The following is a 16,710-nucleotide window of genomic DNA, read 5'->3' on the forward strand; positions in this document are numbered from 1 at the left end:
GGGGGGGGGGGGGGGGGGGGTCTTTTTCGAACCTAGGACCTGTGTGGCAACAGTGCTAACCACTGTTCCATCTTACTACCGTGTATTACTATAGATAAAGCTAAAATTAGTCATTTAATTAAGTAGTAATATGTGAAGCATGAAAGTGTACATATTGATTAATTAATATTTATCATCCAATAATATCACACATATCATATGATAATGCAATAGTGGATACGTTATATATTTTAGACATGTTTTGAAAACTTTAGTACTATTACTTATGGAATTATAACTTTTACTTAAGTAAAATCGTCTAAATACTTGTCTAAGCACTTTACAAAGTACTTAATTTGAGTGTAGTGCCACTCTTCAAACAATACATATGTCTGAAGGCACAGGAGCCCTTGAATGTATACACAGTGTTTTCAGTGCCAGTTTTAACACTGTATTTACCTTGCTCATATCTCCTCTGTGCCATACCGGTGACAAAAATCACGGAGACGCTCATGATTGTGATTGTTGCTGGGCCATCATCTCTGGTGACGGTGTTTTTCTGTCAACGCCCTGTCTCACTTCATACACATAGCTAACAGGCTAGAGGCGTTGAATATGGCTCTATCTAGAGGAGAAAAATGAAACCGCACAAACCGACGTAGGTATATTGTATAATCTGCTCCGTTCACGGAATAAAATGTTATTAGAATTTTACAATCATACATGCGTTATTAATTAAGCGGTAAATGCTCATAAATGCTGAACACAGACTGAAATAACAGTAATACTTAAAGTTGTTTACGTCTCTTTCACCTCGCTCGAATACGGAAGCCGAACGTGATCATACAGATCACCCGGCTTGATTGCAAGGCATGCAATCTCTGTCACATACCAACTAGCATAGCAACCACGTACTACTTCGATTAGAAGTTTGTATTTATCTACACAGACCGCGGATATATATATTATTTAATGTTAGTTGGTACATTGTATCTGCGCGGTTGTCTGTAGTAATATAGATCTACCACATCGGAGAAACCAGGTAAGACCTTTCGCGGTACTTTCAGGATGCTGTTAGCTAGCGGTGCTACTGATAGCTGCCGGGGGAAAGGGGGGGTTGGTGTGCGGCTGCCTTGTTATGCATATTAATTGAACCCCTTTAGCGGCTTTTGTGGCTTGGATTAAAACATAACTGTGGCAGCCGGGTAGTTGATGTGAGAAAGCGTTTCGGCAATCAGTGAATCGTTTACCTGTTACTGCGACGCCAGGCTAGCTTGCTAGCTGATGGAGCGAGACATTTGCGCCTTTACCGTCTGGGCCTCACGTAGAAAAGGTTCTTAGGGTCACGGTTGATAGTTGTTGATGTTTGGCTACTTATTCGTGAAGCCTTAAATGACCACTGGTTGTTGGTGGTGCTCGCCAGAAATGTCAAATGTTCATAAACGCCACTGCTTCCGCAGCACTGTTTTGCTACGCTATACATATTTACACTGACTCCAGCATTTTGTCTCAAATCACGATTCAAAGAACCGGTTTTGAGGCTATTTTAGAATTTGATGCTTTTAATAAGTCAGCATAATTCATTTGTTCTGTAGTCATTACATGGCGTTTTTATTTGTAAGATTACAGGTGCTGCAGTGAGCCCCTAAACGGGTAACGTGTGTGTGTTCTGTTGTAGGATGGAGTGGCAGCCGGATGAACAAGGTCTGCAGCAAGTGCTTCAGTTACTCAAGGATTCCCAGTCCCCAGACACAGCAACACAGAGAGCTGTGCAAGAAGTATCCTTACATCTGGCTCTGTATGTGTGTGTGTTTGACAGTTAGGGTGAGAGGAGAAGGTGTGAAATGTTGCCTCCCCCATGAGAGCTGGTGTGTCAGTTTGGAGGACAATGAGAAGATACTGTTTGTTCAGCTTGCATCAAGTGTCTGTGAAATGAAGGTCTGTGAGGATGTGTGAATTCTTGCTCTGTATTTATAGATGATTCAACTCCTTAACAGACTCTGCAGAAACTGGAACAGCTTAACCAGTTTCCAGATTTCAACAACTATCTCATCTTTGTTCTCACAAGCCTAAAATCTGAAGGTGAGTTTGTGCACATCAAATTTATAATTAAAAAAAACAAACAAAAAAAACGCGTACTAGATTGTTTCATCTTTGCTTACCTCTCTGTATCTCACCACCTCCTTTTGGGTTTTCATGTTGCCTCTCTGCTGTCTTCCTTCTCAAGATGAGCCCACTCGCTCTCTGAGCGGTCTGATTCTGAAGAACAATGTGAAAGCTCACTACCAGAACTTCCCTCCCAATGTGGCAGACTTCATCAAACGAGAATGCCTCAACAACATCGGAGACCCTTCACCGCTTATCAGAGCTACAATCGGTGGGTGTTTCAGTCAGAGAGGGAAGCTTGAGAAATAAAAGGTTTAGTTAGATGGAGTTTTTCAGCAGTGTGAGTCAGATTATTATGGAGGTGGGTGAATTTTTGCAGGTAATATGGTTGTGTGGGAGCAAGCGTTGTATTTTCAAGATCTTTAAATGACAGAGGGTGAGTTATCAGGCTGGGTTTTAAAGCCTAATGTACTAGTGTGTAACTTTTTTACTCTTTATTATAAAGGCATTCTGATCACGACCATCGCCTCCAAAGGAGAGCTGCAGACCTGGCCAGAGCTGCTGCCTCAGCTCTGTAACTTGCTCAACTCGGAGGACTATAACACCTGCGAGGTTAGGGTTACATACCTTAAACACATGCACAGCCTTGCAATGATAATTTGGTACTATTTTGGTGATAAGGTTTGTGTCTGTTTCTTTTGTAATTTGTTTCTGATTTGGGGTTTTTTGGCAGGGTTCTTTTGGAGCACTGCAAAAGATCTGTGAGGATTCATCAGAGTTGTTGGATAGCGATGCTTTGAACAGACCTCTTAACATCATGATCCCCAAATTCCTCCAGTTTTTCAAACATTGCAGCCCCAAGATCAGGTCAGTGAAATCCAAGTCTCAGTGTCTGAATCTTGCAGAATTAGCAGTTTTCCTTTCCTCCTCATCTAAAATCTCCTTGTTAAAATTATCTCTTGTTTATTCTTTTTCTTTTTTGCCAAGGTCCCATGCTATAGCTTGTGTGAACCAGTTTATCATTGGCCGAGCTCAGGCTCTGATGGATAACATCGACACCTTTATTGAGGTGAGCAATTCAACATTTTTTACTTTTCCTTACGTTTTTACGAGGATCGCAAAATTTTGCTCCATGAAGGTATTTTTGTTGTTGTTGGTTTTTTTTTTTGTGAAAGCCTCTTTTTGACTTCAAACAGAAGCTGCATGAACACGGCACTTTTTCAGCTTACTGTGAAAACACCATTTGGCGCCGCACCACCATCTGCTCAGCTGTGATATACTCTGCCACATGTGTTACAGACAGTGCTGACAGTTTTGTAAACAATGAAGTCTGAGCTGCTCTGCTGGACAAACTATGTGATGACATAATTTCTAAAATGTTCCAAGCCGTTTTTTTTGCCCTGTGTTCTGTAAAACAAAAAAGAAAAGGTTGCATATTTATTCCTGTTGAGCGACATGTCTGCTGTGTCAGTGATGGGCCAAAATGTTCCTAGACTCTAGTTAGTTTGTGGATGTGGGTAGATTGCCAGCACATGTAAAATAATTAAACAGACCTGCACACGTTTTATAGTAAAGGTGTAAAGCCTTATAAAACCTCTAGAATAATAAATTAATAATAAATTGTTTTTGTTCCTTCACCTTTGTTGACCCTACCAGTCTTTCCTTCCTGTTTTTAATTTGTTTTCTTTCTGTTGTTTGTTTATTTTCTATCCAGAGTCTGTTTGCTCTGGCCGGGGACGAGGACAGTGAAGTGAGGAAGAATGTGTGCAGGGCTCTGGTCATGCTCCTAGAAGTCCGAATTGACCGTCTCATTCCTCACATGCACAGCATCATCCAGGTAAAGGCCTGACTCATCTCGACCTTAAACTGTGTTTGGCTGTCGCTTTCTCATCTTCTTAATCACTTGTTGTTGGTTTTTTTTCCAGTATATGCTCCAGCGGACGCAGGACCCAGATGAGAACGTGGCCCTGGAGGCCTGTGAGTTCTGGCTGACACTGGCTGAACAGCCCATCTGTAAAGAGGCCCTTTCTGGCCACTTGGTCCAGTAAGTGCTCACTTTCTCCCATAGCAAGGACTGGGAGATAATTTCATTTGAGTAGTAATGTGTTTCCCTATCTTTTTTTTTTTTCCTTTTCAGACTGATACCTATACTGGTGAATGGGATGAAGTATTCTGAGATAGATATCATTCTACTAAAGGTTAGCATCCTCTGAACAAATCTGGCATCTCTTCTTGTGTTTTGCTGTTTACCTGTGTCCTGCATTCACCTTGAGCTCTGATCTCCTCCAGGGTGATGTTGAAGAGGACGAGACGATTCCAGACAGCGAGCAGGACATCAAGCCTCGTTTCCACAAGTCCCGCACTGTCACCCTGCAGCATGAAGGAGGGGAGGGCGAGGAGGGGGAGGACATCGATGAAGATGAGGACGATGATGATGACACGCTGTCTGATTGGAACCTACGTGAGTTTCGCATGCAAAGTTAGAATTAAAGTTAGATTAGATTTCCTTACCAAAACAATTCAAATGGAGCAGAACAGCACAAAAAATTAAACGTAGAACTAAATTATTAATAAAGAAAAGGTTCTTGTGAAATCTTTTGTGACATAAAATAATCTAAGCATTAGAAGGAAAGAGGTAGGACTGGGTGATCTTTTGAACATTATTTAAAAATTAAGGTTAAAGTAGAATAGAATACAAGGATGTTTGATTGAAAAGGGATCCTGTAGGTTATTTGAACCTGTGTGGAAACTGCATGATGTCAAAAACGTCTTTCAACCTAAAACCTATTATATACTGTTTTGTTATGTAGTATTATTATTAAAAAAGTGCTTCACTTTTTTTTTCTTCTATTCTTTCTTCAAAACAGTACATTTGAAAATTCATGGACAAGGTTTAGGGTTAGCATTCAAAACGGTTTTTGATTAAAGAGTGTGCACATACATAAAAATGATTTTAGCAATTACCAATACTGTTAATTGTTAATGTTTAATTATTAACCTTCATTGGGTGGTGGTGTAACAAATTTGTTAAGCGCCCTGTGTGTGTTTGCAAGAGTCTGTGCACGTGCAGGTATGTGAGAGATATGAATAGAAAGGGATTGATTTCTCTGCGGAGCATTTACCAAAAAAACCCACCTACTTATCCTCTTTATTATAATCATTATAACCCTGTTGTGGTACCTTTTATTATAACATAGTTATCCAACACTGATCCTGGATTTTCCTCTTTTCAGGGAAGTGCTCTGCTGCCGCTCTGGATGTTCTTGCCAACGTGTTTCGTGAGGAGTTGCTGCCTCATCTCCTCCCCTTGCTCAAAGGCCTGCTTTTCCATCCTGATTGGGTCATCAAGGAGTCCGGCATCCTGGTGCTTGGGGCTATTGCTGAGGGTAAGATGGGGCAGAAGCACAGTAAAGGGGACTTAATATGTTTATCTATTTTACCTGAGAAAAAATAAATTTCTAGTTTTAATCTGGGCTTTTTGTGGTACCCCAGTTCATCCACTACTGAAACAAGCCATGTTAGTTTTCTTGGCCCCTCTTTTTAAGCTAACTTGCCTATTGCTTGAACAGAAGGTGGATGGATTTTTTTTGCTACAGCCAGAGCTGTGTATCTGAGATTAGAGCAGGGCGATATGACCAAAGATATTTATCGTGATATACATTTGAAAATTTGCGATAACGATATAACTGACGATATAATTGACACTAGACAAAATACTTTACAACTCCACAACTTTATTAGTGCAACAAAAACCATCAATGTATTTTCACTTAAACAAGCAGCTGTTTTTTTATGTGCATTAAAGTTATATAAAAAATTAACAGTGCAAATGCAAATTCCTTTAACCAAAAGACATTTCCAGTGGAAATTGGCCGACATATCCTCAGCATAACCATGTATAATATCAACAAAACTTAAAAAGAGGTTATACACACACAGTACTGTAATATTATGTTGAAGCACAGTACGTATCACTCCGCGAGGCTCCTGCCTACGATAGCCGTAATGCTCCGACAATCCATCAAGTGGTGCGGGTTCGTAGCTTAGCAAAGTTGTACTAAAACATTTGACAGATTTTCGAGCGCCGTGTAGCACATAAAATCGTTTCGAGGTCAGTAAACACAACCAGAATTCATACATAAGGCACATGGGATTATAAGGGGCACTGCCGATTTTCAGAAAAATCCAAGGATTGATTTTAAGTGTGCCGTATTTTCCAAAAAACACAGTAATAACGACGGCCCGCTAGCATGCGCTACCAAAAATAGTGCTTTGTTGTGTATCTGACGGACGAAAGCTAAACCAGTTGCAGCATTTTTACAAACCAGTTCTGGTTCATCTGTTTCATTCAACGATCCACTTTCGCCCTTCTCATTCTCCGTCGCCGCCATGCTTTTTCCGCCATGTGCGTATGAAAACAAAGGCACTGCACATGCGCGTTTTACCCATATTCAATCGTTGCCCAACATTATACCGGTATTACCGTGAACGTTATGCCCTATCTGAGATCACATTAAGGATATCTGCTCTCACTGACCAGAACCAAGAGTACAAAAACTGCCTGAAACAAAGCACTTAGAGCAATGTGAAAACTGAACCTTTGGCTCAGAGGGATTACTTTTGTATATGACAGAAAATGGGTATGTGTTTACCTAAGTCCCCTCTAAAGAAAACTGATCATAGATGATAAGTTTAAGACTGTAACTATGGGGAGACCCCCCACATATTGTGTAATCTTTTATAAAACATTTTTTAAAAATTCTTTTTTAAATTTTAGAAATATCAAAACAAATTGTTTTCTTATTTCCACAATAGTGATAAATAAATTATGTTTGTCCTTCCAGGATGTATGCAGGGTATGGTACCTTACTTGCCTGAGCTTATCCCTCACCTCATCCAGTGTTTATGTGACAAGAAGGCCTTGGTGCGCTCCATTGCCTGCTGGACCCTCAGTCGCTATGCCCACTGGGTGGTCAGCCAGCCCCCTGATGCTCACCTCAAACCCCTCATGACAGAGCTGCTCAAACGGATCCTGGATGGCAACAAGAGAGTACAAGAGGCTGCATGCAGGTACAGATCTTCCCTTTTCTTTGTTTTCTGTGTGCTTTCTAATTTCTTACTAATAAGTGGTTAAACAAATTGCATCCTTCCTCAAAGTGCATTTGCCACTCTGGAGGAAGAAGCATGCACAGAGCTGGTACCATACCTGAGTTTTATCCTGGACACACTGGTTTTTGCTTTTGGGAAGTACCAGCACAAAAACCTCCTCATCCTCTATGATGCCATAGGAACACTGGCAGACTCTGTGGGACACCATCTCAACCAGCCTGTGAGCCCGAACGTTTTAGACACAACTGCATGCATTTACACCAAAATGACAAAAAACAAAGACAAAAATCTCCCTCTTGTTTTGTTTAGGAGTACATACAAAAGCTGATGCCTCCACTGATAGCCAAGTGGAATGAGTTGAAGGATGAGGACAAAGATCTCTTCCCTCTGCTCGAGTGTCTGTCATCTGTTGCCACAGCACTGCAGAGCGGCTTCCTTCCCTATTGTGAGCCCGTCTATCAGCGCTGTGTCACCCTGGTCCAGAAGACCCTTGCTCAGGCCATGGTGAACCAAACATGCATATTTAATTACTCACAATTTATGCTTTTGCTGCTTTACATAAATGACACTCGTTTTGCGTACATCTCAGATGTACAGTCAGCAGCCAGATCAGTATGAAGCACCCGACAAGGACTTCATGATTGTGGCCTTGGATCTTTTAAGTGGCTTGGCAGAGGGACTCGGAGGCCATGTGGACACACTCGTGGCTCGCAGTAATATCATGACCCTGCTTTTCCAATGCATGCAGGTGAGGAGAGCCTATGTTTGTGTGAATGCCTTTCTGGAGATCATTCAGAGTCAGTGCTGTATATGTTTAAGCTTTCATTTTTAATGTTGGTGTATGAATCTCTGAGTCTCTCTCTGAATCAAATTAGCTGCATGCATGTACATCGGTATTAGTGTAATTTCATGTAATAGTTCTTTGTATCAGTTGTATTTAGAAATGCTCATGTAAACAGGATATTTTCCACTACTCCTACTTTTCACTCTGCATTTGATTTTAATGTGAAGTAGCCAGAGGAAATGTGCTATATTTGTAGCAGAGTGCTCAGCGCTTGCAGCCATTTGATCACAGAAGGTTTATCTGGAAAGAAACACTTTTTTTTGTTTTAGACTGCTCATGTTTTGCAATGTTTTATTTTTTTCAAAATCGCAGAAGAAGGAGGAGGACAACTGCCACGACGTGTTTCAGTCATTTGATGGTGTATATTCACATTACTCCTTGTCTTTCTGTCTCTTTTGTCCCAGGATACGATGCCCGAAGTAAGACAGAGTTCATTTGCTCTGCTGGGTGACTTGACCAAGGCTTGCTTTCCTCATGTCAAACCCTGTATCGGTAAACATTTAGCTGTCTGTTACCCTTACACACACCTGTACATACGTATACGTATCCCATAATTCTGCTTTTTAACATTTTGTGTCTCTCTTAGCTGAATTCATGCCAATCCTCGGAACAAATCTGAACCCAGAGTTCATCTCCGTCTGCAACAACGCTACCTGGGCCATAGGAGAGATCTGCATGCAGATGGGTACGTGGAAGAAGCCCAGTTTTTGTTCTATGTATTTATGCTAACTTTTTGATGTACGGCTGTACGGTGTGAGATGTCGTGTGTCTCATTTTATTTTTATTTCTCTGTCAGGAGTGGAGATGCAGCCATACATTGCTATGGTTCTGAACCAGCTGGTGGAGATTATTAATCGACCCAATACTCCCAAGACCCTGTTGGAGAACACCGGTATATGATTTCACAGATCATTTTATACATGCTTTCAAGGGGAAGGGAAGGGACTTGTATAGATACAAATACGCATTTATCTAAGAGCAGGTTTGACTCATTTCTGTTCTCTTCCAGCAATCACCATTGGCCGGCTGGGCTATGTGTGTCCTCAGGAGGTCGCGCCCATGTTGCCGCAGTTCATCCGACCCTGGTGAGAGATGGTTTGATTCTGAGTCTGAAAAGTGAGGTTGAAGTGAAAATGCAGACTTACGATACTTTGTTCTAATGGATGCATTATCATTTACATAACTTCATTCTTTAAATGATTTCCAGAATTGTTACTGAATTCCTTGAGGAATAAGAATTCTTTTCTTCAAGCCCAGTAGAAAAATAAGTCGTCTTTCACAGTGACACAACAGTTTGCATGTCTCCCATAAATTTTTGATTTGGTTTATCTCTTATTAAAATGGGACTTGTGAACTCACAGTTCTGGCAGCATCATGCTTAGCGGTCACTAACTGGTTAATAATTGCACAATGCAGGTGTACGTCTCTCCGAAACATCCGAGACAATGAAGAGAAAGACTCCGCCTTCCGTGGGATTTGCATTATGATTGGCGTGAACCCTGGAGGTGTGGTGCAGGTGAGACACTGCTCATTGCAGTCATTAGGATTCACAGTGTGCGTATTTGGCTGTAAATTAAATCAAAAGATAGTGTTGAGGTTGATCTCTTCCTGTGTTTGTTCAGGACTTCATCTTCTTCTGTGACGCTGTGGCCTCCTGGGTCAATCCTAAAGATGACCTGAGAGACATGTTCTACAAGGTGAGGGTCCACCTCATTTTAAGGGGCGAGTTCTTGTTTCCACAGCTAGTACCATCCTTCTGTCTCCTCTCCCTCTGAGAGTGACTCGGTGTGAGGTGCAGTGACCTTAGGCGCAGCAGAGTGTTAACTATGAACCTCAGCAGCACAGACAGGGGTGTTTCTATGCAGAAAAACTGACTGCACACATTCCCCTCAGGGTCCATCACATAAAGTGTGATCTAAGACTAGACAGACAAACGTCAAAACACAAGGATCCATTCAGTAATGTTTAATTCAGTCTAATGTATCAGTGTGCTGGGCTTCATTATAAAAGGAACTCTTAATATGGATTTGGATCAAACTGATTGCATTGCAACAGAACTTGTGTAGGACCCTTCCTTTGATGCATTTGATTACTGACCTGTTTCATAATACCCCGATCCTCTATGGCGAACAAAATGAAATTGGTAAATCTGCCTGGTCTATAAATTTACCTTTTATACTAGGGCTGTGCGATATGACCAAAATCTCATATCCTGATATAAGACATTTATTGTCCCGACAACGGTATGTATCACAAAAATGTTACATTTTCTGTAAATTCTGTGAATCTCAGGCAACTCGACTTGTGTGAATTTTTTTTTCAGCTGGGCATCGTGTACCTGGAGTCGAGTGTTACATAAGTTGAAACAGCCGCAATTTTCTTTGTATTTATTACATGCCGTGTCTAACGTTTATTTTTTTAGCACCTGACGGCTCTTTTTAGCTTCTTGTCCGTAAACACTCTGCATGCTATTTCACATAATTCAGTTTATTTTGAAAAATCTCAACAGGATCTTCAGATTTATTTTGAAAGGTTTATGTGGAAAACAAAGAAGCGGACAGCGGAGCCACGAGATGGTTTTACCGTCGTTGTTGCTAACGGCAACGCATAAAAACGGTCGCTTGTCCGTCCGTGGTGTGGTTATATTAAGAGAAAGAGAGAACTTTAAGAAATTCTACAGTGACCATCAAAACGATGAAAATTTTTTTGCGTAAACAGTTTTTGCGACACCACGAAACAAATGATAGCGTAATATGAAACGATGGACGTTTTCATATCGTCATCCAATATGCATCGTTATATCGAACAGCCCTATTTTATACTATTTTGATCTAAGCTGATTTTGGCCTAGTTTATAGTATTTTGATACTATATGACGTAGGTCTTCAGAAAATATTGGGTGATGCTTATTTGTTTCACTCCATGTCCCTGAAGGAAGTAACCACTTACTGGACACTGTTTTGCACACACATACTTTACTTAGGCGGGGCTCTCTCAGCTATACATGGCTCCTTATTTAAGTTTTTATTTTTTATGTTCCTCTAAGAGAACTATTGCATTATTTTGAAAGTTTTATCACTGCTAATCGGCTACCTTCAGCTGGATTGCTGGCTCGGTTGTAGTTGTGGTGGTTAAAATGTGACCACAAGTGACACATTCAGTGGGTCTGTAATGCAGTAAGCAGTGGTTGCAGCATAACATATAAAGACAAAGTGGAAATGTTAGAGCAGATAATAACAGAAGATCCTGAGGTTGTAATTATGCTTTTTCAAGTCAAGCAGGTGTGAATCACTGGATTCACTGGACTGTTTCTCGATCAGTCCACTTCTCCTGCCTGTTTGAGATATTGAAGAGATGCCATTTTTCTGTTTCCAAGATCTTGCATGGTTTTAAGGAGCAGGTTGGGGAGGAGAACTGGCAACAGTTTTCAGAGCAGTTCCCACCACTGCTGAAGGAGAGACTGGCAGCCTGCTATGGGGTTTAGATTCTCTACACCCACCTAAGAGGTAATGCCACATCCAGCTTCATTTAAACTGCATTTTTAGGCACAAACTGCATTTGATTAATATTAACTTATTTGTGTCCATCTCTCTCTGACTTTTCGCTCCTTCCAGGTGAGCCAGCAGGAGGAGGGTGAATGGGAAACTCATCCATCTGTGTATTGCACTGCCCTGATCTGGGGGGAGGGAGAGGGATGCTATTGGCCGCTCCCCCTGATGGACGGCCCCCACGCCCTATGTGTTTGTCCATAGAGGGAGGGTAGGCGGGTGGGAGGGAGGGACAGGGAGGACACCTCTAGATTAACTAGGCAGGGACCTGACACAGAAAAACTAACTGGTAGGGACAGATAGAGAGGGACAGAGAGAAGGAGATGGAGGGAGAGACAGGATGGGAAAGAGGAGAGGCAGGGAAAGATACCAGCATAGAGTGAGTTCAGGGAAAGAAACGGAGGGAATTCAGTAATAAGGAAGGGAAAAAAGAGCCACAGAAAGGTCTGTTACTTGGCTTTGAGGACAGGGACAGCTGAGATTTTAATGGGATTCTTAAACTTAAGAGTAATAGATTTCTTGACCAACAGAGACAGACCAATGAACACAGACTCTCACACTTTAACTTGCACATGCTGTACATTCAGTACATGTAACAGACTGTGGGTGGCACTATAATTTAGACTTTTTAAGACCTACTACATGTAGTTAGGGACCGACAGGTGTCTAAATTCTGTTCATTTTCTGGGTAATACATTACTTTTCCGGGGAATAAGATTCAGTATAAATTACTTCATCCATAGTCACTGAAACAATACTTAACTGTAAGATAATCTAGCTATCTTCATCTGTGTTTCCTACCTTCATTTTTGACCAGAGTGCTGCTTCACAGAGCTTTCTATCAGACGTATTCCTGTCACATTTTCTACCTGATCAAACCAGAGTAAGAGCAGGAGGGAAAAAAACTAAGCATCTTTTCCTCTTGGCTTCACAGCAACCATTCCTCTAGGAAGGGAGGATTAGGGCTAACACATTTGTTTTCTCTCCAGAGGGGGAGGAAATATTACCAAGAAAATCACATTTTTAGTTGTCTCTGTGCAGTTTTGTGCGTGTGAATGTGCACGCGCGCACGTGTGTGCATGTGCAGTTTATAAATCCTTACTTCGGCATTCTGTGTTAACAGTCCGTGAAATGTGTATTGTTTTTGATATGGTACCGAGCTAAAACTTGACTCCCACCGCGATGTCCTTTGGCACCTGTTAACTGTGACCAAGTGTGTGTGTGTGTGTGTTTGTTTGTTTTTTTGTATGTGTGTGAGTGTGTATGTGTTTGTCTACATTCGTACTGATATCCATTTGATGCCATATCAATATCTTAAGTAAAACAGTGATTGGCAGTGTCATTGTGATCTTTATAATGTTTTAAAACTGGTCCTTTTTTGCTGCTACTGATGAGTCTTGTTTTTGTTTTTTGTTTTTTGGTTTTTTTTTATATAGTGGATTTAAATTCGCACACTTAACACAAAAAATGAATTAATGCTATTTTCAGTGACTGTTAAGTTGTTTTTTGCACTTTTTTTTAAATTTTATTTTACCTATTATTCGTTTTTGTATGGATTTTTTTTAACCTCACCCATATGATATGTTTTGACCCTAATGTCAGTGTTTGTCATACTGTGTTGCACTGTGAAATTAAGTGTCTGTGACTGGCAAAAATATCCCAATACTAAATGGCAAATAAAAATAACTTTGTGAAACTGCGACTAATCCGCACTTTTACAATGACTAACCTTGCCATATTGCTGAGTGGTACGTGTGTGCGTGTGAATGTATGTGTGTGTGTGATCCTGCATGTGTAGGTGCGCATGAGTACCTTTTTTTACCTATGAGCATGTTTTTGATAGTTTAGTTATGATGTGTGCACAGTAGGGATGCAAATGATATTTTCTTTCTGTATTTGGAAGGGTTGTAGCCTGCCCCAGCATACTTTGTGTGCATGCTCAGTGTCGGTGTTTTCACTTTGCGCGTGTGTGTGTGTGTGTGTGTGTGTGTGTGTGTGTGTGTGCAGTTTGATGGATATTTTAGAATAAAATGATTGCCCTTTACACACCAACACACCACCTCAAATCACAATAAGACAAGAGCACAGTACACTTAAAATAATAAAAGCTAGGACACTGCCAAAGAGCAATAGCCACTGAAATTTTAAAAGCAGACAGTGGTTAGAGGTGAGCTGCTATTTCCAATAGTCACCTTGTTTGTCGTGCTGGTGTAGAGTTAGACGCACAGTGGGGCTTTTATGGATAATCATTGTTAAGGTTTTTCCAGCAAAATTGACTACAGGGATTTTTTTTTTTCCATTTGATAATCTGCCAGTGTTTTGCAGCATGTTGACATTTGGAAACACGCAGTGGTACTTGGTTTGACCTAGACTGTGACCATAGAGATAATCAAACCGATCCTTAGTTATTTCAAATATGAGACAATCTCAATCCCAGTTTAATTCTCTCGCCACTGTCTCTTAGTTCAAAGCTTGAAAACACACAAAAAATGTTTGTGGTTGCTTGTTTTTTGCTTTACTGCTATTTTTTTTTTAATCTTCATGAGCAGTTTTTGTATTGGCAAGGTCGGTGTATTTTGTTTCTTTGTCTGCTTCAGTGCCAGTCAAGATTATGATGAATTTGAAGTGAAAGTGGGGGCGTCACGGCTTCTTTAAGAGGAGAAGAAGCAGTTTATGTGTCCGTTCTGTTTATATAATAAAAAGCATGATAATGTTGCAGTTTGGCAGAAAGACTTTGGTACTTTTTGTTTTTCTGTGAATTCCTCTCGCCAGTCGTGTTCCCTTTTTTGGAAGATGGGAATAGAAATAAAAATGCTTTCAGTCTATTATATGATTTATAGTTTGTGTGGAATCTCAAAAGTCCAGATGGATAGTGGAGTCTTGAAATAAATCATGACGTGCATGCTGAAGGATGATTGTTACAGTTGCCAGTCCAGTGTTTTTTATCAAAGGATGACGGTTTGCCGTGAATTCTTAACTCTTAAAAATCCTTAGCCCTTAGGGCTTAAAAGTTTGTTTTTATGCTGTATTTTCTGTTCATGCAAAGCTGAGCTGCAAACTCCATCATGTTCAGCCATGAGTTATCTCTGGAAATATTCATGTTACCAGAATTTCCTCAGGTCACCTTGTCAGGAACTCTACGTGGCACAAAGGTGGATGTTTTACAAAAGCACACTGCAGGAGTCTCAGGAAATAAAAGTAACATCCCTTGCTCTGTTTGGTTTTCACAGCAGACCTGGCTCTTGTACTGAAAAGTAATGATGCAAACGTCCCAGCAGTCCCGCTAAACTGTTACCTTTATCCCAGAAAACATTACTTCAAATCAGCAGTGTCTCTTAATCTGCAAGGGTCACTTATAGATCTAGAGGAACAGGAAGAACCGTTACTTTAATGTGTAGGTGTTCACAGAGAGAAAATGTGGCATATTCAGATGTTTGTATCTTGTATCTGCAGTTTATTTACTTAATTTCAAATATGAACTTTGTATATATTTCACACATTTTTCACTGCTCGGTGTAGATTTTTTTTAAAATACCAATTTCATTTTCAAAATTAAGATGTATTGTTTTGATCATTGTAGTGCATTTTGGGCACATCTATGGAAATGCGTTTATAAAATGTTATAATGAGTAATATTAGTCCACCGCAGACTCCTCAGACTGCAGACTGGGTCAGTGATTAAACACATTCAACATAAAAGTAACATGGTACATGCATAACATTACTTTCTCAGCTACTTTTAACTGTGAACTAAAATATCATATACGAGTGTATATAACAGCCTTTAGTTCATGGATTCTGCATTTGAAGCCTCCATATTAGCATTTTGTACCATATAGCATTAGCATGTTATACTTTTCAAGTCAGAAGTGACTCCCTAAATTGCACAGCTACAATGCACAGACATACATAGGCTACTTTCTAATTACGTTGATAAAATACAAGAATTTCACTCACCAAGACTGAACCACAAACATCTGGGACGTATAATTTCTCAGAGCTCAGAACTGTTTCCAGGATATTTAATGGAGATCTCTTAACCAGTTGAAGAGGTTTGTGGGAAATTAAAAAATTCTATCAACAATAAAAAATAAATAAATTCATTAATTAAAAAAACGAAAAAAAGCTTAAAAAGGAGAATTCAGTGACTTTTAATGACTTTTAACGTGCACGAACATCCAGCTTTCATATAAACTCATACACAGTAATTTAAAGCAGCTGCACTCAATCACAAGATTTAAGGATGCGGTAATGGAGCTAATAAAATATAGTATAATAGTAAATACTTTTAATTTATACAGAGTGTTAGAGTTGAATAACACTGCATCATAAAGCTTTGTTTACAGTTTGCAAACTAGTCGAGGTACATGAGAGGGAATCCATTTTTACAATGATGTAACCAGGAAAACAACTGTTTTTCACAAAGATGGTGATCTCCTTATGGTTGCATTAACATGAAAATACAATTTCAGAATACAATACAGAATATGCTGCTTTCTGAAAATAGTGTAAAGATACAGTATTTGTAAATGTTAACACACCAGCCTAAATGTTGCAGTTTGTAATTAAAGGCCATATTTATTATGTAAACAACTGAAGATCTGTGAGAAATCTCCAGGACCGTATTACATGCGATTTCAGATTTCTGCTATGCAGCAGAGCTCCACCTCAATATTTAGCCTGAAGCTTGAGGTGACGTTTGGGCAGAGAAAGTTCAGGGAAACCCCCGAGTTAAGCTCTTTTCTGTCTGATCACTTCTCTCCCAGTGTTTCCTTCCTTATCTGTCCCTTTTCTGTCTCTGTACTGAGACACCATCACACTTAGATCAGCACACAAAATCTGCATCCAATGCAAAAACTGTGAGAAAGCTGGCTCGCTCGCTTTGACAGATAAAAATGTAGGCTCAGTTGTTTCTATATGTGTTTGTTTCAGCTGTAAACTGATACGAACAGGCTTTCATCTTCTGTTGGTGTCCTTATTCAGCCTTTTGTTCAATTTACAAAGTTCACAAAGAAGAAAGGAAGAGCTGATGGTCCCACAGGGCCAGATATTTTTGCCATGACCTCATGAAGACTTTAGTGTCAGTTCACGCTGGTCTGGTTTTTGCTACAACGCTTGAAGAAC

At 40.2% G+C, this 16,710-nt stretch overlaps 1 protein-coding gene across 3 annotated transcripts; it reads left to right on the forward strand.

Moving 5' to 3' along the window:
* The first annotated feature begins 574 nt into the window (after positions 1 to 574).
* tnpo2b (transportin 2b) lies at positions 575 to 14,411 on the forward strand. 3 transcript variants are annotated; one of them, XM_084930627.1, is made up of 24 exons: positions 575 to 637; positions 1,658 to 1,757; positions 1,986 to 2,061; positions 2,207 to 2,356; positions 2,591 to 2,697; positions 2,819 to 2,952; positions 3,073 to 3,154; positions 3,800 to 3,922; positions 4,011 to 4,129; positions 4,223 to 4,283; positions 4,375 to 4,546; positions 5,319 to 5,471; positions 6,930 to 7,155; positions 7,243 to 7,414; positions 7,504 to 7,698; positions 7,784 to 7,941; positions 8,436 to 8,530; positions 8,625 to 8,723; positions 8,835 to 8,930; positions 9,048 to 9,123; positions 9,455 to 9,554; positions 9,661 to 9,735; positions 11,415 to 11,544; positions 11,653 to 14,411. In XM_084930627.1, exons 1-23 carry the CDS (start codon positions 618 to 620, stop codon positions 11,520 to 11,522), a joined length of 2,697 nt encoding a protein of 898 aa, XP_084786753.1. In that variant the 5' UTR covers positions 575 to 617; the 3' UTR covers positions 11,523 to 11,544; positions 11,653 to 14,411. The 3 variants fall into 3 exon arrangements, with proteins under 3 accessions (XP_084786753.1, XP_084786755.1, XP_084786756.1); XM_084930629.1 differs by having other exon boundaries at positions 576 to 637; positions 7,784 to 7,942; positions 8,443 to 8,530; XM_084930630.1 differs by lacking the exon at positions 575 to 637 and adding an exon at positions 840 to 1,021.
* The last annotated feature ends 2,299 nt before the right edge of the window (positions 14,412 to 16,710 follow it).

This window comes from Perissodus microlepis, chromosome 6, assembly GCF_051167445.1.
Source record: "Perissodus microlepis isolate ML-2025 ecotype Zambia chromosome 6, ASM5116744v1, whole genome shotgun sequence".
In the NCBI taxonomy this organism is placed as follows: Eukaryota; Metazoa; Chordata; class Actinopteri; order Cichliformes; family Cichlidae; genus Perissodus; species Perissodus microlepis.

What these genes read in the sequence shown, in the direction of transcription:
- tnpo2b (XM_084930627.1), top strand. Translation starts at nt 618, where the DNA reads ATGAAACCGCACAAACCGAC. An exon ending in GCTTATCAGAGCTACAATCG is followed by an intron (nt 2,357 to 2,590) that starts GTGGGTGTTTCA and finishes TTTATTATAAAG; the next exon opens with GCATTCTGATCACGACCATC. An exon ending in ACATCGACACCTTTATTGAG is followed by an intron (nt 3,155 to 3,799) that starts GTGAGCAATTCA and finishes TTTTCTATCCAG; the next exon opens with AGTCTGTTTGCTCTGGCCGG.